At 40.2% G+C, this 25,226-nt stretch overlaps 1 protein-coding gene across 1 annotated transcript in view; it reads right to left on the bottom strand.

The window, feature by feature from the left end:
• The window catches only part of LOC124622004 (4-hydroxybenzoate polyprenyltransferase, mitochondrial), a 118,976-nt gene that overhangs the window by 9,190 nt on the left and 84,560 nt on the right, over positions 1-25,226 (bottom strand). The window contains exon 4 of the mRNA XM_047147554.1: positions 18,201-18,394. Coding sequence (XP_047003510.1) covers positions 18,201-18,394 — 194 coding nt within the window. The remainder of the gene's footprint in view (positions 1-18,200; positions 18,395-25,226) is intronic.

The following is a 25,226-nucleotide window of genomic DNA, read 5'->3' as shown; positions in this document are numbered from 1 at the left end:
ATAGCATCAGAAAGCTGAAATCTGACTGACAGTGGTAGTAACTGTGACAAAAAATGTTGCCATGCCCTGGGCAATGTCTCATGTCTTGGTCTGGAAACTTCCATTACCCATTACAGCAGCCACTGGAGACACACCCCCCCCCCCCCCCCCCTTCCTCTCTCAGAAATGATCTCCCATATGACAGTAATGTTAGCGGAACAGTTTATGATGGTCAGGAACTGTTGCTATGATCTCTTTTTGCTGTCTAGTAATTCAGCGACATTTCTCCCTCATTACTGAAAAGGCTGCGAAGTTCACTACAGTGGGCTGCCCACCTGGTACTGATTGCAGAGCAGCATTTGTCACTCCACCGAAGAACAAGCTGCCTTTTCAGCTGTCCTGAAGACAGTGGAATGAATGCTTCAGCAACATGATGGATCATTTTGATAATATGACACCATCATGGTGTTTAAACACAGCAAGTTTGTGTCCAGTCTGTTCTCCTGAGCACCTATTATGCCAGCTTTCTTTCGGGCACCACTCTGGTAGGTGAACCCAGATCGGGAAGTGATGACTTGAATGCATGCCATCAACCACTTCACATTGAGCAGTGTGTGCAAGGGCAGGAGAATATATAGAGAGATCGATAGCAGTGAATAACCCTGCGGCACTGCTGAAGTGCATAGTCCATCATATGTTCAACAAACATGCACTTGAGCACCTGAGAAGATTCTAAATTGCTCTACCCCATGGACAGGTGGTTGCAGAGCCTGAAAGGACATTGTGTGCATTAAAATCACCACAGAGGATGAAGGGATGGAGAGCTGAGAGAGGTTGTGATCGAGAGCCTTTTCATCTAGCGCCTCTTGTGAGGGCAGGTAGAATAATTTTTCTTTTTTCTGTGTGCAAAAACAACTGAGGTCATAAGCACCACGTCATAATCTTAGAACACCAATTAGTAAAATAAGTTAAAAGTGACTATGCATTAGGCCCAATCGACGGACGGAAAGACAAGGACTTCCCCTTGGAGACAGGTCCACAAAAATTACCACAGAGACAGTAGAGGACCCAAACCAAAGATTAAAATGTCCTTCATCAGATTGCTAAGATACAGAAAATGTAAAACACGGTTGACAACTTGCATGTCATTCACTAAAACGGCCAGTAATTCAAGACGGCAGACATACACTGGAACACTAGTGGTTAAAAAAGGGCATCGGGTCAGGAAATGGTGAACCATCAAAGACTGATGACAATGAGCACAAAGTGGTGGGGGATCACTGTATAACAAAGGCAACGGCTAAAAAGATAGTGCCCAATATGCAACCTAGCTAAAATTATCTCCTCATAGTGAGAGGGCCTACAGGTGGTAAGCCAAGTCGCTGGAAGAGGTTTAATTCCCCCAGAGCTAGTTCCTGTGAAGAAAATACCAGTGATTATGCCAAAGTCATACCATCTTCTGACAAATGGCAACACAGATATTATCTGAAGGAATGGAAGAGCTAGCAGGCCGAGGTAGGAGGACTGCAGCCTTGGCCTTGGTAGCAGCATCAGTAGCCTCAGTTCTTATTTTATTTACATGTCAAGTTCCGTAGGACCAAACTGAGGAGCAAATCTCCAAGGTCATGGAACGTGTCAGTACATGAAATTAAAACATAAAAGTAATAACACACAAAAATAAATGTTTATGATCCCGAAGAAAGTCAGTCCATAAGTTTACTTAAACGCAATTGACAATACAATAAGAATTAGCTTAATTTTTCAAGGAACTCCTCAACAGAATAGAAGGAGTGACCCATTAGGAAACTCTTCAGTTTCACTTTGAAAGTGAGTGGATTACTGCTAAGATTTTTGAATTCGAGTGGGAGCTCATTGAAAATGGATGCAGCAATATACTGCACACCTTTTTGCACGAGAGTTAAGGAAGTCCGATCCAAATGCAGGTTTGATTTCAGCTGAGTATTAACCGATTGAAAGCTGCTTATTCTTGGGAATAAGTTAATACTGTTAACAAGAAATGACAGTTACGAATATACATATATTGAAAGGCCAATGTCAAAATACCCAGACTAGAGAACAGGGGTTAGCAAGAGGTTCGCGAACTTACACCACTTATTACCCGAACCGTCCGTTTCTGAGCCAAGAATATCCTTTTAGAATGGGAAGAGTTACCCCAAAATATAATACCATATGACATAAATGAATGAAAAAAAGCAAAGTAGACTATTTTTCATGTCGAACAATCACTTACTTCTGATACCGTTCGAATAGTAAAAATGGCAGTATTAAGTCTTTGAACAAGATCCTGAATGTGGGCTTTCCACAACAGCTTACTATCTATCTGAACACCTAGAAATTTCATCTGTTCAGTTTCACTAATCATTTGCCAGTTCTGTGAAATTAAAATGTCAGGTTTTGTTGAATTGTGTGTTAAACTGTAAAAACTGACTCTTACTGTGATTTAGTATTAGTTTATTTTCTACAACCCGTGAAATTAGGTGATGTACTGCACTATTTGAAACGGAGCCAATGTTGCACACAACATCCTTTACTACCAAGCTTGTGTCATCACCAAACAGAACCTTTTGTTTAGGCCATCCAGTAGCTCACAGAGGAAAGATAATATAGCATTTTCAGTTGTTGAACAACTTCTAAAGCCAAACTGTACATTTGACAGCAAATCATGCGATATGAAATGATCAATTATCTTTACATACAGAGCCTTTTCAATAACTTTTGCAAACACTGATGGAATAGAAATAGGTCTAAAATTATCTACATTATCCCTTTCTCCCTTTTTATAAAGTGGCTTTACTGCTGAGTACTTTAATCATTCAGGAAACTGACCATTCCTAAAGGAAAAATTACAAATAGGGCTAAATACAGGCCTAACACGTGCATCATAGTACTTTAATATTCTGTTAGGCACTCCATCATATCCAGGAGCATCCTTAGTCTTCAGTGATTTAACTATTGACTCAATCTCCCCCTTGTCTTTAGCTTACCACAGAGGAGTATTTCAGACATCAGTTTCAGAAAGGAATTTGCCAAGAGAATTATATGATTCCTTGTAGAAACTAAACTTTTACTTAATTCACCAGCAGTGCTCAGAAAAGGATTGTTAAATACTGTACATATATCTGATTAATCAGTAACAGAAATATTTTTACTATGAACTGAGTACATCGTAGAACTTGTGATGCTGACCAAACACTTCCTTCACAACTGACCACATAGTTTTAATTTTATCCTGTGAATTAGCTATTCTATTTGCATACCACATACTCTTTGCCTTCCTAATAACATTTTTAAGCACCTTACAATACTGTTTGTAATAAGCTACTGTAGCTTGATTGTGACCACTTCTAACATTTTGATATAATTCCCACTTTGTTCTACAAGATATCCTTATCCCACTAGTCAGCCACCTGGGCTGCCTATTACTGCTAGTACCCGGTTTAGAACCTTCTAATGGAAAGCGACTCTCAAGGAGCATGAGAAATGTGTTAAGGAAAACATTGTATTTATCATCTATGTTATCGGCACTGTAAAAGTCCTGCCACTCTTGTTCCTTGACAAGGTTTAAAAAACTCTCTATTGCTGTTGGATTAACTTTCCTTCACAGTTTGTAATTAAATATAACATTGGTTTGAGTACAAAAGCCTTTTAGTGTTAAAATTTGTGCATCATGGTCTGAAAGCCCATTAATGATTTTACTAAGAGAACGTCCATCTAGTAATGAAGAATGAATAAAAATATTGTCTTTGGTTGTGCTCCTGTTCCCCTGCACCCTAGTTGGAAAAAAACGCTGTCTGCATCAAATCATATGAATTTAGGAGATCTCCCAACATCCTTTTTCTTGCACCGTCATATACAAAATTAATATTGAAGTAACCACATATAACTAATTTCTGGTACTTTCTACAAAGTGAATCAAGAACCCGCTCTAACTTGAGCAGAAATGCTCTGAAGTCGGACCTATAAACAACAACAATTAGAAGTTTGATTTCACTAAATTCAACTGCCCCAGCACAACATTCAAATATCTGTTTAGTGCAGTACCGTGATACCTCTACGGACTCAAATGGAATACTGTTTATTACGTACATAGCCACTCCCCTTGAGAAACAGCCAGCTAATCTGTATCCTGGTAAAGGAAGCCTCTGAATTGTCAAATTATTTGAGTGGTGCTCAGATATACCAATAATTTCAGAGTCAGCATCTATGTGCAGTTAACTAACTTTATCTCTAATACCTCTTATATTCTGATGAAATATGCTAATTCCTTCTCTACTTCTCATACCCATCAGACAAATATGACCAGAAATCCACATGAATATCACAGTGGCTGCCTCAACAGAGAGCAAGTAGGAGCTTTCTTCGACCCATCGTACTGGAGGATGGGCTGTGTACAACACACAGAGGCTCTCAAGGGCATTGAGAGAATGCCAATTATGACAATTAAAAAAGCCTGTGTCGCCAGATGTACTGGGAGTCCTGATAGAGATGGTGAAGATCTCTGCTGTAAAAATCAAGCAATATTCTGGAAGCCAGTACCGAAAATTCTCAGTGCCAATGACGAAGGCGTACCTGATATCATGGTCGATCTTAGAGCCATCAGTGTATATGAGGTTGCTGTCACTAAGTTGTTGTGGAGGTCGAGAAACTTACTGCGATGGATTGAATCTGGAGTAGTGTCCTTGGGAAGTGAATTAAGTCCAAGAGGAATGTGAAGTTAAGCTGCTAGCAGACAAGGGTGACATCGAAAAAAAAAGAGATATAGGATGGGTGGCTGGCCATGGAAGACAAATAGCACATGTACCCAGTGAGGAGGACATAACACCGGTAGTTTGGCAGCTTCGGCATAAACACTCTCAACCAGGCTAATGTAAAAGGTAGCAGTGGCCAAACATACTCCAGGATTGAGGATTGTGTTAAGATGGTGTAACACGGATGGATTTGTAGTTGTATAAATGAAACAACCATTGTTGCATGTGGGGGACTAAGAAGTTTCCTGTCAAGCATGAGCCCTGGGAATTTTGTAGTTTTGTGAACAGAAGAGCAACAGGCCCAAGATGTAAAAACAATGGAAGAAACTCACTGTGCCACCAGAAATTCGAAGCTGCCACTAAAGGAGACAAGTCCGTGGAGAACTGCAATAGATCGCAGAGTAGCCATCGTAAAGGGAGCTGGAGATTTCTGGCAGGAGACAGTCCATAATACTGTTAATGGCTATAGCGAAGAGGACGACACAGGATGGAGGCTTGAGGTGCTCCGTTCTCCTGGATAAAGGTGTCCGACATGGCCAAACCCATTCATACCTTGAAAACTCTGTCTTTTAAAAATTCCTGAAGGAAATATGGCAGGCAGCATCAGAAGCCCCATGTGTATTGAGTACAGAGGCTACCAGTTCTCCAGCAGGCGTCGTATGCTTTCTCCAAATCAAAAAAACACTGCTGCAGTCTTGTATTTCCACAGAAAACCATTCATGGCATGGGTTGACAAAGTGACGAGATGGTCAACTGCAGAACAGCGTGCACAAAATCCACATTGTACAGTGGTGAGTAGACAGACTAGTCACCATACCAGCCATTGATGAATCATAACACTCCATCGCGTTGCGAACACAGCTGGTGAGAAAAATGGGGTAGTAGCTACAAGGAAGGTGTTTGTCCTTACTGGGCTTAAGTATGGGTATGACAGTGGCTTCACACTGGTGTCTGGAAAACATCCATCTGCCCAAATGGTATTGTACTTATAAAGGAAAAAGTGCTTGGCCACAGGAGAAAGGTGCTCAACCTTTGGATGTTGACATCATCTGGCCCTGGGGTGGAGTGTCGGAATGAGGTGAGAGCACAGTCAAGCTCCCTCATACTAAAAGCGGTATTGTAACATTCACGATTCAGAAGAAGATAAGAGAAGGGTATTACAAGAGCTGCCTCCACTCATTTCCAAGGGAGGAAGGTAGGTTAATACTGAGTGGAGCTCGAAATCACCACAAAATAGTGGCCAAAGGTGTTGGAGATACCAACAGGATTCACAATGACACAATCTGCTACAGTCAGACCAGAAATTGATGAATGAACCTTGGTCCCAGAGAACTGGCCCGAGGTTGCCCTCACAACAGAAGAGGGAGTGAAACTGTTAAAAGAAATAGTAAAGGAAATCCAGCAAGTTTCTTATTTATTTATTTATTATCCTGAAGAATGTGACGACACTGCACATGCAGCTATTTATAAAGAATACATTTTGTCATTGCAGAATGACTGAAAAATGCAGAGAGCACATCTCCACGTGTGAATCACATTGTGGCATACCTCAGTCCTCCAGAGAACCAGGAAATGGCACGGTAAAGCACAAGTGTGATGTATGGAACATTATGTGGCAGAAAAGATAACGTTTGTAAGGTACTCTACCTGGTCTTGACATCTGGGGAAATGTTCATTGAATGTCACCAATGAGGAGTAAAGCTCCAGTCTGCTTTAGAGAGCTCTCAACTGGGTTCATATGCAGGTGGCGTTGGAGTCAGCAGACAGACAGTGCACTAGAAATAGTTGCTCAAGTACATATCAGAACAGGCCACTCTGGAGATAATGGGCAACCTGGGCAGATGAGGTAAGCCAAGAGGGAACTTCTCTGACAGGTCCATGAGAGCCCCAAAGGGGATGATGGGCACCAAGTGGCAAAAAGGCATGAGGGAGCTGACCAATAAGCTGGCATAATTCGTCTCTGGTGACAGCTAATGATAAAGGGATGAAGATGTTACAAAAAGAAAAGACGAAATGAGGAAGGAAAATGCAGACTGCAATAGCTTAGAGCTGGGTGTTCAATGAGATGGCTTGGCTGTCGACTTCATCCTAAACGAGCAGCACGACTCCCCTATGAGACGGAGTGCCATTGTTGATGAGAAGTCAAAGTGTACAGGGAGGAAATGACGACAGATCAAAGTGTTTGTGAGGCTGCAATTTCATTTCTTGGAGGCAGCGAGCAACTGGGAGCTGCAATTCCTCCTTGTTGGATATAACACCATGAATGTTCCATTGAAGAGGAGTCATAATGGGGAAGAGCAAATGAATGGAGGGCAGTCACCTCAGCAGCTGCTGAATGCCAGCCTTCAAAGACTCACTGCTACCATGTGCAGTGACTGGAGGATCCTATTCCATGAAATCGATGGAGGTATCAGCATTCTCCCTGGGTCAGCCTGCAGACTCCAAGGCAGAAAACCTATAGGCAGTGCACACCAGGAAAAACCAAAGTCAGCCAGGTGAGGGTATTATATGGCGACACCATTTGAGAGGAGCATCAAGCCGGGGAAGGAGAAGATCATTTGCCTCTGATTTCTTAGAGCCTTTATGGTTGGCAGATGTAGACTCTCACTTTTGTCAGCTGGAGGGACATAAAAAGTCTTCACGGGAGTGTTCCTTTGGTCATTCCCAGCCTGCTGGTAGTGTAGTAGTGATTTTGCCACCAGGGGCAAAGATTTGGTGGCTTGTTGCGCAGCTGCAGGAGAAGGAGTCAGGAATGTCACCATGACACTGGGTGATCTGAGAACTGCAGTACTGCATTGGAAGTCTCAAGTCTGCTTGGCCATATCCTTTGTGGAGTGAGAAGTAGCAAGAACAGTACTGTAAGTGCCAGATGGCAAAATGCAAGGCTTTGGACTAGCTAACAACTCGCAAGTGACAGGGTAGGGTACTTTTTCCTTCATCCGGATCTCCTGGATGGGCCACTGATTGAGATACATGTGACAGTTATGGGACAAAGGAGCATGGTTGCCATTATAGTTCATGCAGCGGAGAGAAGGGAGGTGGGCAGTCACCCTCATGAGCATCTCTACCACAAGTAAAAAGTTTGGCTTTGTTTTAGCAGAACATGCAAGTGTAGTTAAAATGTTGATACTGGTAGCAATGTGTCGGGTTTGGAATGTATGGCCAGACCAAGACGACTTCATAGCAAACCTTAAACTTCGATGGAAGTACTACTCGATCAAATGCGAGAAAAAAAAAAAAAAGAGTGCGTTTATGAACTAAGTTTGTATCAACATTTTCCTTACCTGATAAACCACAGTGATGCCCTGATTGGAAAAATAATTTTGGATTTTCCTCTCAGTCAGACCTTCACACAGCTAAGGGTAAATAACACCATGCAAAGAATTCAGTTTGCGATGGGCCTCAACACAAACAGGATAGCCATGAAGGAGCTGTAAGCAGTTGTTGGAAATCACAATTGGCCTCCAGAAGCAAAGTCTCATTATGTAAGTAAGAGAAGACTTCACAAGGCCTCCAATTGCAGTAACACCTTTCTGAAAAATAACTGGATTAAATGTAGCGAAACAAGGACCTCCTTCGGTATGTGAAACCATGAGAAACTGAGGTGTAGCTGAGAAAGTCACTGAATCTATTTGATTTACATTCAGTAGACACAGACTGAGATGGAGATTCAAATGACTGGTTCTTTGGAAAAAAACACCTCCATGATTGGCAGCGTCACCAACGGCATGCTCCTTCCAACTGGAGTCCCCTGAGAGGGAGTGCTCACCTGCCTTAGGTGATTGTTCACACTTCAGGTTACACCTCCCAAACGCCAGACAAAAGGATCAACTGGCAGTTGGGAAGGTAACAGTTCAGGGAAATCACCTCTCCCTGGGCCAGGACTGTACCAGGGGGTACATGGGAACCCCACCTGTTGACCAAGAGCTGGGAATTACACGTTACTCAGTCACCTGTTATGCGTCACACACATGGGTTGGCCATCTGGAGTGCACAAGAAAGAAGAAAAGGCAAAGAGAAACCTCAAACAGTGAAGGTGAGGAAGGGGAGGGGAGAAAGAATAAAGAAAGAAAGAAAACAGACTAAGGACTGCTCCAACACTAGGCTACCAAAACTTCAGAATGCATCCCTGAAAATATACAAGACATGTTCCCCAAGGGAGGAGAAAAGGAATAGCAGGATGCTAGACATGCAGCATGAAAACTGAAGAGATGATGCAAAGGCTGGGGTCCCAGGGTGGCTAAGCACAAACACACTAAAGGGCAGTGAGCCCCCTGGGGGAGGGGAGGGGGGGGGGAGTAAACATGTTGTCAGCCTATGACATACAGTGATAGAGCAAATGCTTGTAGGTCGGTTGCGAGGGAGAGAAGTGAGGACTGACACACTTTGTTTATGAAAACACTCCTCCTTTAGCCTCGGTCCACTGAGGTTTTCCTTTTTATGGAGAATGCAACCACATCGCTCAGAAGTGCCAGAGAATTTAAAATGTGTCTCATGAAGGCAGAGACATACTGGTCTACTCAGACCTGATCTGATGGTATGGGATGTAGTTCCTCCACATGTAACCTGAACTCACCCAAATATGGAACCTATCTTAACAGTGATATCTTCCTGGTCTTTCCCCATCAGACCACCATGGTGGGGAGAGAGAGAGAGAGAGAGAGAGAGAGAGAGAGAGAGAGAGAGAGAGAGAGAGAGAGAGAGAGAGCAGTGGAAGGGGAATTACTTGAGGGACTCATAGATTCTTTCAGGCACACATCTACATCCATACCATCTATACATGATCATAGTTTGATCCATTAGACAGGATTATGGTTTCAGACCTGATCATTTTGGCCTGTTGTTCTTTGTCCCCAGCTTGAATTTTCAGGATGGTATTACAGCAATTTAACAGAAATAATTTGTGATAATCCTCAATATGTCACAGGGGCCTGTTATTCATTCTAACATGTTCTGCAGCCACCATTAGTTCAGTGGTAGGAAAGCTTGAGTGTTGAACTAGTAGTGCAGGTTTGCAGCTACATTTACTGGTGCACACTGATAAGCTCTGCTCGACTGTTGAAGGCTTGATGGCAAAACTAGTCTTCTGGACAGGCTGCTTCAAAGCTGAGGCAAGAACTTAAAAAAAAAAAGAGGTTTGGCGTGGAACCTTAAACACATTTAATCTCCTGGATTTTCTTCTCTTCTGCGAAGACAGGATAGTCTCTGCTCGAAACAGTATGGCCTTGGTATCAACTAGCACAACCAGCTTCAGGGGCAGCTGAGTTGTATCTTCCATGCATAGCCTGACCACTGCAGTCCATGGTATTGTGTACGAAGCACTGACATTTAAAACAGCACATTGGACATGGAGCCTAACTTTAAGGTGGAGAAAGCCCACGATAATGTACTCAGGTAACTTTGGTAAATTTAATGTCAGGATAGAAGGTGTTCACTTCCAGAGTTCACCATCACCCCTCTTCATAAAATTCTGAAGTTCAATCATAAATTCACTTTCCCCATTCCTGTTGGAGTTCTTAGTATCTACATGTCCTGGCACCCACTGGTTACAACAATTGAACCCAGTGTGCAGCTCACTGCTGACAGCATATTATCCAAGTTGTTTGGTATTTAATATTTAATAACTTGGTTACTTGGATAGCTATCAGTGTCTCGATAAAGAATGTACCACTGTGCGGTTGACACACACACACACACACACACACACACACACACACACACACTGTCTGAAAGTTTAAATTATGATAAATACATTTTTTATCATAGGATTACTATTACTGGATGCACTAATATTCGTAGATGTCTCACATGGACTAGCCACATGAGACCTCTTTTGGATTTGGGCATTATTACTACCCAACAGACCACCCAAACTACTGGGAGTAGAAAAAAAAAGATTTAGACTTTGTGGGATTCCCACAAGCAACTACAGAAGTACGTGTCCACCCAGACAGAGCCCAACACTTCACTTGCCTGAGGTGCGATAGGTTCCTCGGATGTTTCCTACTAATGACTGTTCCACCTAAACGACCATGCATATCACTAACAGCACACAGCACACCTTGAAATTGAGGGTTATATATAGGTTTCTACCATTCCTCATTATCTGGATGATGAAGCCAAGATTCCCATTCCCTATGACACACAACATTTAACCTCTCTACTGCTAAGTGGTCACTGAAGCGTGCACAGAGCTTGCACTTGCATACTAGCAGCACTCATCAGTGCCCAGCTCAGGAAATCCAGGTTCCTCAAGCTCAAACACAGCAAATGAATGCTGAGCTGACTGACTGACATGCTTGCCATTCAGAACAACCCAGGGGATATGTGTGGCTTTACCTAACGTACCATGCATGCAGTTAGCATTGCTCCCTAAATATCCAATGGGAAGCATGAACTACCACACACTTTTCGTGTGAAGAAATTGCTATGAGGGAAAATATCACGAGTAAAATGAACTGAAATGCTATAAAGATATACTTTCTGCTTATCTTTGCATGCACATAAGAAAAAATATTGGTATGTTCCAAGTAATAATATTTTTATGCACTTTATGCCATATTTTAGCTACCAGGAAGATTGGTTGTAATTGTGAAAGAATAAATACATAAAAACGAAGCACCTGTATTTATATCTGCAACTAGTATGCCATTGTACACTTCGTACCTGATTTTAACCTACTTTTGAAATTGACATACCTCTTTTTAGATGCAGTAGTGTAAACTCTAGTGTTTAATTTTGATCTATTCTCTTACAATTAAAAACAATTATCTAATAGCTACAATGGGGCTTCTCATCTCACACGCATCTGCATAAAAACAACTACTACTAGTTATGTACTAGTACAACAGTTTTTACTAATATTGACACTTTAAACAAAACCCAACTAGTATATTTTCTTCTCCTCCTCCTCCTCCTCCTCCACTCCAAAATCCTCATCTAAAAAGTGTTGAGTAATCTGTTTCATTATTAGGTACTCTCCTATGGAAGAACTGTTCAACAGGTCACCCCAATGAAATAGAAACCTTGCTCGAATCCTGTTCAGGAGAAATATGTAACAATAATATATCCTACAATAACTTGAATCTTACTCCCATCATTAGACCAGTCACTCCAACACCTTTCCAGACTTGGCAGTGTTCTCATATGACCCTCAAGCCAGATGAGATACAGCTTTGTGTCTGGGACAACAAGCATAGAAATTGCCAGGAACAATCAATCACTTCAGGCAGCAAATGACTGTACAGAGATAAAAGATGACCCAGAATTTCTATCTGACATTATGTATGGCAGCTTGCTCTAAATGTGGAAAAATTTAAGTTAATTTAGACAAGTAAGGAAAACTCCATCCTGTAATTTTTAAATAAAATATAAGTGGTATGCTGTTCGATACTGCCATGTTGATTAAATATCTAGGTGTAACACAGCAAAGTGACGTGACATGACATGACATGACATGGAAAGAGCCGTAAGGTTGGGTGTGGGGAAGGTGACTGGTTGACAGGTTTATTACCAGAATTCTAGGAAAGTGTGGCTCCTCTATAAACAAGACAAAGTACAGAACTCTTATATGACCCATTCCCGAGTACTTTTCGAGCATTTAAGACCCCCATTCCAGGTCAACTTAAATGCAATACTGACGCAATTCAAAGATGAGTTGCTAAATTTGTGACTGGTAAGTTCAATCAACAAGTAAGTACTACATAAACACTCCGTAACTCAAGTGGGAATACCTGAAGGAAGAATTTTTTCGTGAAACACAACTGAGAAAGTTTAGAGAACTTACACTTGTGACAGAGCATAAAGTCCACGAAGACAGGGTAAGGAAAATTCTGTCTCGTTCCATTTGCGAGAGGAACAGGTAAACGAATGACTGACAACCTTCTGGTGGCTTGAGGAATAGGTATGTAAATAATACTGTGCTACTTACTAACTTATCAAGATTTCCTTCACTTCCCACTATCTTTATAAACACTATATCTTGAGGTTCCATTACATGTTGTTTAAGCTACACCAGGATTTCACCTTTTTTCGACATCAGTACTGTAGTGCCTTGAGAATTTTGTAGAAAATTCTACAGACACTTATTTTCACCGTCTTGAACACATGTTATTTCAGAGATAAGGGTGGTAAAGCAGAACTATGTCTATTGCCCCACAATTATGTGTGTACAGGACGGACGTGTATCGGACGGGTGATCGGCGCGAGCAGGTAGTCAACGAGCCCACCTGAGAAGTTACACGTGCCACTTATGGAGTAAATGCATCATACTCTGTGAAATTAAAAAACATTGTTGGTATAAACATTTGAAGTTTGTTGAAGAAGAGACTTATTCATTCTCTCACTTACTCTCATAAAGCACAGAGTTATCGTGTTAAACTTTGAGTTAATTATAGACAGTATTTATAAAAAAATGATCGTGATGGTTCTTTCACAAACTCACGAAAAATGGTGCCTATATGTGAAAACTGCACTTATTCCTTCATTCACGTACTTTCACGTAAGGTCCTGCTGCATGCCTTGCCAGAATAATGAACTTTTTTTTTTGGAATTTACGAGTAGTTATTACACCAACTCGTTTGTATGATTGATTAAATGTGTTTCTCAATCTCCAGAGACGAGTACGATATACTGAGAAATGAGTGAAATATATCATTATATACGTTGACATTGAAGTTCATATACGTGATCATCCAATTACAGAAATAACAAGGTATTATTTAACTGCCAGAGCGTGGCGACCAAAGTGAGCAGGACACGAAGAGGAGGAATTTTTTTGAAGAAGATTGAGATAAGAGAAAGTTGACAGTTGCCATAGCAACCCATAATAACGAAACGAAGAAATTGGTCAGCAAGACCCGATCAAGGAGTTTTGGCTGTGGGAAGAAAAATCCTCATACACGCAGTAACCAGTCGACGCCGACCCAGTAACCAGCTGACGCCGACGCAGTGAGACCCTATTGTTGCTGGTTGCCACTAGAGTTTCTGACTTCACACCTGCTGACTCCAACGCCACAACTAATGTGTGACACTACCAGTGCCCATGTAGTTCACTGATGCCGTTCTTATACTTCACCGATGCAGCCTAAAATCTTATGACGGGTGAGCTCAAAATAATAACTATGTGAATGTGAGCTAAAGTGGTTATTATTTATAGAGGTGATTTTTTTTAACACTAACAAGATCTAGAAGCAAGACGAGTAGGAATGAAGAGCAACAATTAGCAGAACCGGTCACAGCTATCAGGGTGACTAGGGAAACGCCGGACTGGTCTGAATTAGTGCATTTAATTAAAGCACAAAACACTTCTTTGAAAGATGAACTGAGTGTGAATTTAAGCCTTAAGTTAGATTCAGTGAATACCCAATTAAATAGTAAATTATATGCTTAGAGTGAAAGTTTAAGTCTGCTAAGGACGGAATTTGATGCTCTAATAAAATCAAGAATCTGAAAGTAGATTTAAAGAGTGAACTATCCAGTTCTTTAAATACTCATGTTAATCAATTATTTACTGAATTTAACCAAAGACAGGAGGAGGAATTACATAATTTGACCAAGAAACTAGAATTTGACATTGAAGACAAGTGTAGTAGTGCAAAGTCAGAGTTTAATGAAAAATTAGGATCATTTCAAAATGGTTGTAATGTTACATTCGACACAGTGAAACAAAGGTTACATACTTTAAATGATTCCATTGAATGACAAGACGAACTGTTCCCTATTGTCCAATTGCAAACTACAGGGGTCAAAACTCGTGTAGATGCAGTAGAGAGATTTTAAAGAAAAACTAGCAACCTCAGACACTATGAATATAAGCGGTCTGAAGGAACAAGTAGTGGAATTCATCGGCTGGAAACTGGCCGAGAGGGTAAACACAGATAACATTCCACCACGTTTAGCGTCAGAACTCGATGATGCTAACAAGGTTGTAGACGATTCGTGGAAAGAATTCAAACTTGTCCAGGATGGATTAGAACATCAAATAATTTTTCCTAATGTGGTGTTACGTAGTAAAGGGGTGATTGTTTCATTGTGGGGAGACCTTGACATAAAATTTAACGAAAAGTACTGGTATGCACTTGCTCAAATGAGGTTAATATCGGATCCATGGCATACGGGCAGAGTCACATCTGTTCCCCAGGGATGTTAACATTCTGTGTTAATGGGCGGAGTGATGACCGTTGGATCCTGAGTTGGGTTCTGTCTTACTTCCTAATTCATTTTCCCGCACCAAATTCTCTTCAAGTATTATATTATTCTATATTCTGTACTCATCCTAGTATACTGTCATACAGTTTAATACTTGTCTTGACAGGGCACACACTCAAGCGTTGCAGCAAATCACTGATGTCAAGGTCATACTACTCCTTGTGGAGGTAGCCGTAAGTGGTCTTGTCATTATACTGTCTTACTTGGTTTACGTGTGCTATAATTCCCCGTTGTATATTCACCGCGATGAATTGGGTTGTTACAACGAGTCAAGACTGAAGCATTAGGTAATATATCATAATATATGAATGGGCAGCATGCTCCGCTCTAGTCTGGATGTAAAAATGATGTGGATGATACAATATGGGATGTAGTGATATAATACATAATGTGATATTATATATATAATTTCTATTTATGATGATATGACACATACTATATGATATGATACATAGTTTTCTACTTATTATGGAATAATTTATACCTTTTGCAAAATGTGATATTAATGGGGAGGAGGGTTTGTATCAATTTTGAAAGGGGGTGGGTAGTGTAGGTACACAAGGTTAACACCACACACACACACACACACACACACACACACACACACACACAATCCTCGCACACAAGTGTGACTGATTCTTCACTCCATAGGAGTTGCTAAGATCTTTCTTCGGGGACTTCAAAGGCGAAGGTGAGATTGTCCGTTCTGCAGGAGACGTTTAACATCATACCTCCTCCTGCTTCTCACTCAAGTACCAGCATGAAGTGGGGATCCTGGGGAAGAGGGGTGGGAAGGGTTTCCTGTCTTTGGGGCTATCTTGTTTCTCTTCTTCGATCTTAGCAACCATTTCTATTTTTTCCTTTATTACTTCTCTTTTGAGTACAAGTCTATCTTTCCCTCTGTCAATATGCACACACTTCTATCGCTGAAGTCCTCCTCATTTTCCGTGGTTTTCTATAACCTTTAACTTATTTTACATAAGCTGACCAAAGAATCAGGCTACATGACTACCCATACGCTTACACACAGTGAAATACAAATATGCAAACAGAGGGATATAGTTTAAGATAATGTAAGAACCGTCATCTGTTGGAGGGGGGAAAATTCTGCACATAGCAATAGGTATACAAACATGGTCATGTGAGTTGACAGTTCCACATTACATAAAGTTATGTATGGAGGAGTATTCATGGTCATGTACAAGGATATTGATGTAGGTAAGAGCTGAGAGTATTTATGGTTATGATGACAGTATTATACTTCATGGTAGATGTACATTGGTTACAGAGTATAAGAAGTAACATCTTGTGAATCGTTACGCTACAGTGTATATTTAAATGGACAGAATTGGTGTCTGTTTAATGACTATTCTGACGAATTGTAGGATAATGGTATAAGCAGAGCATAAGTAGAAATCTATATAAGCACACACACACACACACACACACACACACACACACACACACACACACAAAATAATATTCCCAAGTATGGTGTCTATTGAAAAGTTAGGACTGCAAGAGGAATAAGAGGAATGGAGGACACAAAAAGGGTTAAAGGAAGTATTGTGAAGTGAGTGTGATGGATAAAGCAGGATATTAACTTTTCCGGGTAGTTTTGAAACAGAGTGTACATAAATTCAGGCAATGGACGAGGAAGCCTACACATGAAGGATAAGGAGACTGCACCCAGAGTGGACTGGATGCATATGGGCAGGCAGGCAGACCCAATGAAGGCTGACCTAAACTGTGCAGGCAGGGGCACCAAGAAGGGGATTGACGTGTACCTCAGTGTACTAGGAATTTCTTTAAAGGGGCATACCTACCAAAACAGAAGGATGTAGTGCATTCATAGTGTCTACCATTGGGTAAGGTACAGGTACTGTGCCTAAAGGAAGAGGGCAGTGTTGTGACAAAAGTCACACAATTTGTAGAGATTATTCTGGTAAGATTGAATTCTTGTTCCCACTCGCAGTGTTATGTTTGTGTGAAGACACGTGTTGAGAAGAACACTTTTATTTAACCAGGGTTCCTCCAGACTGTAATAAATAGTGAATAAATACATACTTGGAGAAAGTAGTATGCAAAGTAAGAGCAAATAGCAACATGTGCTTGGGTAATGAACACTCAGAGTTCACGACTGGAAAGGGAACAGAGAAATCTTTGTCCTTACATAGTTTAAATTAATCCAAACATACATGATGTATTAAGTAATCAAGTGTTAAAAGGAAACACGACTGGAAAGGGAACAGAGAAATCTTTGTCCTTACATAGTTTAAATTAATCCAAACATACATGATGTATTAAGTAATCAAGTGTTAAAAGGAAAACTGTTATAACCATGAAGTAACATTATATAAATATGATAATACTGTACATAATGAACATGTATAAAATATCATGTGTTCGAACTAAGGAGGGGGATACGAAGTGTCTCGAGAGTTTCGGAGAAAATTCTAGAGACACTTGTATTTTCACCGTCTCGAACACATGTTATTTTAGAGATAAGGGTGGTAAAGTAGTACTATGTCTACTGCCCCACAATTGTGTGTGTACAGGACGGATGTGTATAGGACGGGCAATCGGTGCGAGCAGGTAGTCAACGAGCCCGCCTGAGAAGTTAAATGTACCACTGATGGAGTAAATGCATCATACTCTGTGAAATTAAAAAAAACATTGTTGGTATAAACATCTGAAGGTTGTTGAAAGAAGAGACTATTATTCACTCTCTCACTGCCGTAAAGTCGCGACTGTTGTCTTGTTAAGCTTGAAAAGATTTATAAATTGTATGTATTGATAGATGATTGTAATAGAGTCTGTCGGTCCGGAAAACGTCGATCTTACGAGAAATGTTTAGTGTATGAAAACTGCTACGTGTTATGAAAATACAGTGTTCAAAGCAATCTCGAGTGTATTATTTTAAAGTATACAAAATTCCTCCAGAATAGCATCTATTCTTCGGAGAAGAAGCTGAGCAGAATATCGCCGCCTGTTATCCTGAGAGAAGATCAGTGAAGCAGCTCCAAGTAAGTTCAACAACCAAAAGGGGAGTGAGAGTCTTGCACATTAGTACCACACCGCCACCCCTAATCACCACGACCACCAGAGTACTTGTAAATCATGACAGTACACAAGTGCAAGAAAAACAGATTTATGAGAAGATGAGAGCAGTAGATCTCCATTCACATCACAAAGGAAATCAGGACGATGAGAACAAAAATGAAAGAAATATTCAGATCATACCTGGTGTGCATAAATTGTGTCATATATGATAGTCCAGCATATACCAGCACAGTACAAAGGCAAGACAACTGGCCAGGAACATGAGCCGTGCACTGCACTCCAACCCAACAAGGCACCCCAGTTAAAGGTTGCTCCCAGCACAAGCTGTGGCCAGTGCGTGATACGTTTTGCCAATGGATACATGGCAACCAAACCTGTAACATGTTATGTTTGCAAACATTAAAAAAAACGTGACAATAATTATGATAAGACCAGAAAGTTTACTATAAAAAAACTTTAGTAATTACTATTATCTATTGTTCAGCTAAACATGAGGATTCACTATCTACAACTGACCATTCTTAGTAACTGGCTACAGTTCAAACTTTTTCTGTCTTCTTTTTTCTTTTCTATAATTTCTGTATCTGTTATAGCAACATCACAATAAAATATACACCGTTCACTGGGTATAGCACTGAAACTGAATGAAAAAAACATAACCTATAGTATCTACAACTTTTATGGTGGATTCACTGCAATTGATGGCCAATGATTTCAGCCTATGTGTAGTTACCTTACTGCATAATCAAGGGATAGTATCAATTATTTTTCCAATATTTGTTTGTCTCCAGGTCAATCCTGCTTTAGGTCACTTTTTCTTTGCACTCCGCATTTAATTTTCCCTACTGTGATATTTTTTGTGTATTTTGGATGACAATGTGAAAGCTTATTTGTATTAGAGGTTCGTAGTATAGTATTTGCTTATTATCCTGACTACTCCAGTGAATTAGATGGAATTCCCCACCTGGTGAACAACGCTGTTCTACGTTCAGTAATCCCCCGTTCCGACTTCAGTTAAAATTTACACTCTTCTGTACAAAGAAAAAAAAAAAAACAAGAACAAAAATTATGTATGTATTTACATAGATATCAAATTTCTCTTCATAAATATGTACTATTCCACTGTGGGCAGATGTGTGCCACATGTAGCGGATGCAGTGGAAATTGATAATATTTTTACTTCTCAACTGCCCACCTGGCTTATTAAACTGTCTTGATTCATTCACACACAATCTTCCACTAGTTATATAATGAACAAAAGCTTTCAGAGACGTGGAATAAGTGAAATCATACATTAACTGGTAGAAAGCCTACTAGAACATAAAACTTTTCTGAAAGCCATATGCCTATGGGACAATTATTTTCACCTCAAGTGCTGTAGCTGTCAATTGACAGTCAATCCTAAATTCACTATTATTATAAACCACGAAACTATTAGGGAGTGTAAGTAATGGCAGATACGTGTAAAAATCTCAAGGTCCTTTAAGAGGCTTCTGCACAATGCTCAGGTAACTTCACATAATGTTCTTCTGCAGAATTCTTTAGTCTAAATACATTTGTGACTTTGGCTGCAATGCCATAGGACTGTACTCTAGGAAAGTATGCAAATTATGATTGCGATCTTTCATATAGGTCAATGCAAATACACTGAGTGAGATTTCTAAGTGCAAAGAAGGCAGAACTGAGCTTTTTGGTTAACTTCCCCACATGTTGTCACCTCTGTCATGCAAATAGATGCCTATAAATTTCAGAGATAGAGTTTCATTTAGTGTGTATTCCTTCTCCATTGTTCTCTACTTCTGATAGATGTAACAACATGAATCAAGGTACAAGAACAGATTGCCACTCTCACATAGAGGAGGCATTTAACAGTAGACCAGCACACTTAAAAGTAATCCATGCTATTGGACAAAGTCTTCCTACAGACATAGAATTAAGCTGTTTGCTATGAACTAACTGTAAATCTTTCCTACTAATATCCTTTCCATTTCTTATACTTTTATCATCAGTAAACATTCAAACTTTCTGAGGAGTGCTGTAACATCTTTGGTAAAGCAAGGCATGTATTGAACCTTGAGGACACTAATGTTTCCCCATTCAGAATTCAGATTTTTAACTGTGGTATCTATCCTCAATGTGGTGCCCTTGATTCTATTCTTGAGATATTACTCCAACTCACGAGGGGCTGTCACTAACGCCACAATGTTGTAATTTTCCTGGAAGCATTTTATGATCTACACAATCTAAGGCATTTGTAGGTCAGAGAACATGCCAACAATGTTATAGTTTAGGTTTACCAGAACTTGAGTTTGTGAGCTCATACGTTGTTCAATCCGTAGATAATACTTTATGTAAGACAAATTGAGCAGTTAAAAGATTAGTACTGGAAAAGTGAATCCATACTCTGCTATAAGCTACATACTCAAAAATGTTTGAGAACATGAAAAGAAGAAGAGATAGGTCTCCAATCAGAGACCACTTGCATCTCCACCTTTAGGCGTTATTATTGTATGGTTCAAACTTCCAGAAAACAACCCTTGATTCACCAACTGATTATAAAGGTAACTTTTGTTGAAATACCATAACAGAAAAAAAGGGTCTACTCTTTAGTGACCTATGATTTATGTGATCTCAGTAACGATAAAGTTCAAAAAATTGATGTACTGTGGATATGAAAGACCTATGCAAATCTACTTAATGTTTTTGATTGTCTACTTGCACCTAGTTTTCATCTGTTGTTAGGGTAGAATTTACTGAATTTGGTTGCCAATTACTGAAATCTAAACTTGCACATTACTTTGTTATTAAAACATATAAATGTAGGTGACTATATGAATGACACTTGCACGTCGTAATAAAACTGATTATGGTAAAAGTACTAACCTATCTTGGATCATATGAAGTGAACGATACAGCACTGAAGAAATAAAAATCAAAATTCCACTACTAAATAGCTATGTGAAATGTTTGAATGTCAACATTTACAAATACTTCATGCAATTACAATGGTAATTGTAGACTGCTCAAAAAAGATAGACAATTCATTTTATTTTCTTTATGAAATGTATGTTCTTTGATACATGTTGTTAAGAGGTAAATCTTTGTTGTTTCTTGCAGCATCAAAATCCTTCCCTCCTGTATGTGCTAAGCATTAGTGACAGTCAGTAAGTTAGTTTCAATGCGGAGCAGGACGTATCTTCAGAATATGAGTGTCACATATCACGTGATAGTACAAGGTGCACAAGAGTCAGAGCTGTAAACGCTCCAGGCTGGTGCCGCAATACTCTCATCTGCCACAGCTTGCGTTATCAAGTTCAAACTGTGTCTAGGTTTTCCTCTAAGTCCCTACTGATAGTAATAAATTTTGTACGCAACATGGAATCCAAAATATGAGAAAGGACTGTCAATTCCATAATGCTACACGATTTACGTGTGGAAAACAGGATCATGTTTCAATTGTTTGTCAATCTAGTACGCCTAATAGCACACAGCGGTGTAAGGACATCAGTACTCTCTCTTCCAGTAATGCTCAGCTGAATCTAGTGGTTCCCAGCCCTAGATATGTCTACATGTTCTCCATGTTCTTGGTAATTGGGGTGGAACATCCCCAATTAGATTCGGTTGCCCAGTGTATCCCTAGTGTCACAATCCACCACACATCAGTCAGTAGTTACACCGAGAGTAGTATCTGAACTCATATCTTCCACCACAGGTGATGTGGCAGGTCCTGGACTCCAGCCCGCTGCCTCTGACCCACATAGTTGTGGTTGTGTAGACTCTGAAGGTGATTCTCCAGACAATGCTTGAATTGTGAATTTGTATCAATGTCAGATAGCAATGGTTCACACGGGGCCATCAATTTTGCAGTTAATGTGGTAAGCTCTGAGTGCAAACAGCAACTTACTTGGAGTCTGTCCGTGTGTTACAAAAGTCAGGTGCACATGGTTGTTGTTGTTGTTGTTGTTGTTGCTGCTGCTGCTGCTGCTGCTGCTGCTATCTTCAGTCTAGAGACTGGTTTGATGCAGCTCTCCATGCTACTTTATCCTGTGCAAGCCCAGTACCTACTGCAACCTACATCCTTCTGAATCTGCTTAGTGTATTCATCTCTTGGTCTCCCTCTACGATTTTTACCCTCCAATACTAAATTGGTGATCCCTTGATGCCTCAGAACATGTCCTACCAACCGATCCCATCTTGTCAAGTTGCACCACAAATTCCTCTTCTCCCCAGTCCTATTCAGTACCTTCTCATTAGTTATGTGGTCTACCCATTTAATCTTCAGCATTCTTCTGTAGCACCACATTTCAAAAGCTTCTATTCTCTTCTTGTCTAAACTATTTATTGTTCATGTTTCACTTCCATACATGGCTACACTCCATACAAATACTTTCAGAAAAGACTTCCTGACACGTAAATCTATACTTGCTGTTAACAAACTTATCATCTTCAGAAACACTTTCCTTGCCATAGCCACGCTACATTTTATATCCTCACTACTTCAACCATCAACAGTTATTTTGCTCCACGATTAGCAGTGTCTCATTTCCTAATATAATTCCCTCAGTATCACCAGTTTTAATTTTACTATATTCCATTATACTCTTTTTCTTTTTGTTGATGTTCACCTTATATCCTCCTTTCAAGACACTGTCCATCCTGTTCAACTGCTCTTCCAGGTCTTTTTCTGTCTCCAGCAGAATTACAATGTCATTGGTAAACCTCAAAGTTTTTACTTATTCTCTATGGATTTCAATTCCTACTCCAAAATTATCTTCATTTCCTTTGCTGCTTGCTCAGTATACAAATTGAATAATATTGGGGATAGACTACAACCCTGTCACACTCCTTTCTCTACACTACTTTCATGCCCCTCGACTCTTGCAACTGCCATCTGGTTTCTTCAAATTGTAAATAGCCTTTCGCTCCCTGCATTTTACCCCTGCCACCTTCAGAATTTGAAAGAGAATATTCCAATCAATGTTGTCAAAAGCTGTCTGTAAGTATACAAATGTTAGAAACTTAGGTTTGTCTTCCCTTAATCTATCTTCTAAGATAAGTCGAAGGGTCAGTATTGCCTCATGTGTTACAACATTTCTACGGAATCCAAACTGATTTTCCCTGAGGTTGGCTTCTACCAGTTTTTCAATTTGTCCGTAAAGAATGTGTGTTAGTATTTTGCAGCCATGACTTACTAAACTGATAGTGCGGTAATTTTCACACCTGTCAATACCTGCTTTGTTTGGGATTGGAATTCTTATATTCTTGTTGAAGTCTGATGGTATTTCGTCTGTCTCATACATCTTGCTCGCCATATGGAAGAATTTTGTCATGACTGGCTCTCCCAAGGCTATCAGTAGCTCTAATGGAATGATGACTACTCCCAGGCCCTTGTTTTGACTTAGGTCTTCCAGTGCTTTGTCAAATTCTTCACGCAGTATCATATCTCCCTTCTCATCTTCATCTATGTCCTCTTCCATAAAATTGCCCTCCCTTCTATAGACCCTCTACACAATGGTTCCACCTTTCTGATTTCCCTTCTTTGCTTAGGATTGGTTTTCCATCAGAGCAGAAGTGGTTCTCTTTTCTCCAAAGGCCTCTAATTTTCCTGTAGGCAGCATCTATCTTATACCTAGTGATATACAGGGTGAGTCACCTAACGTTACCGCTGGATATATTTCGTAAACCACATCAAATACTGACGAATCGATTCCACAGACCGAACGTGAGGAGAGGGGCTAGTGTAATTGGTTAATACAAACCATAAAAAATGCACGGAAGTATGTTTTTTAACACAAACCTACGTTTTTTTAAATGGAACCCTGTTAGTTTTGTTAGCACACCTGAACATATAAACAAATATGTAATCAGTGCCGTTTGTTGCATTGTAAAATGTTAATTACATCCGGAGATATTGTAACCTAAAGTTGACACTTGAGTACCACTCCTCCGCTGTTCGATCGTGTGTATCCGAGAGCACCGAATTATGTAGGGATCCAAAGGGAACGGTGATGGACCTTAGGTACAGAAGAGACTGGAACAGCACATTACGCCCACATGCTAACACCTTTTTATTGCTCTTTTTCACTGACACACATGTACATTACCATGAGGGGTGAGGTACACGTACACACGTGGTTTCCGTTTTCAGTTTTCAATTACAGAGTGGAATAGAGGTGTGTCCCGACATGTCAGGCCAATAGATGTTCAATGTGGTGGCCATCATTTGCTACACACAATTGCAATCTCTGGCGTAATGAATGTCGTACACGCCGCTGTACATCTGGTGTAATGTCGCCGCAGGCTGCCACAATACGTTGTTTCATATCCTCTGGGGTTGTAGGCACATCACGGTACACATTCTCCTTTAACGTAACCCACAGAAAGAAGTCCAGAGGTGTAAGATCAGGAGAATGAGCTGGCCAATTTATGCGTCCTCCACGTCCTATGAAATGCCCGTCGAACGTGTACCTCACCCCTCACGGTAATGTACATCTTCGTCAGTGAAAAAGACCAATAAAAAGGTGTTAGCATGTGGACGTAATGTGCTGTTCCAGTCTCTTCTGTACCTAAGGTCCATCACTGTTCCCTTTGGAACCCTACGTAATTCGATGTTCTCCGATACACACGATCGAACAGCGGAGGAGTGCTACTCAAGCGTCAACTTTAGGTTACAATATCTCCGGATGTAATTAACATTTTACAATGCAACAAATAGCACTCATTACGTATTTGTTTATATGTTCACATGTACTAATAAAACTAACGGAGTTCCATTTAAAAAAAAATGTATGTTTGTATTAAAAAACATACTTCCGTGCACTTTTTTATGTTTTGTATTAACCAATTACACTAGCCCCTCTCCTCACGTTCGGTCTGTGGAATCGATTCATCAGTATTTGATATGGTTTACGAAATATATCCAGCGGTAACGTTAGGTGACTCACCCTGTATACTTTTACATCCTTACATTTTCCTCTAGCCATTCCTGCTTAGCCATTTTACACTTCCTGTCAGCTTCATTTTTTAGACATTCGTATTTCCTTTTGCCTACTTCATTTACTGCATTTTTATAGTTTCTCCTTTCATTGATTAAATTAAATCTTTCTTTTGTTACCCAAGAATTTCTACTAGCCCTCGTCTTTTTATCTACTCAATCCTCTGCTGCCTTCACTATTTCACCTCTCAAAGCTACACATTCTTCTTCTA

Source organism: Schistocerca americana, chromosome 7, assembly GCF_021461395.2.
Source record: "Schistocerca americana isolate TAMUIC-IGC-003095 chromosome 7, iqSchAmer2.1, whole genome shotgun sequence".
NCBI classification, from domain to species: Eukaryota; Metazoa; Arthropoda; class Insecta; order Orthoptera; family Acrididae; genus Schistocerca; species Schistocerca americana.
Note: the sequence above shows the minus strand (reverse complement) of the source record. Positions and strands in the feature narration are given on the sequence as shown.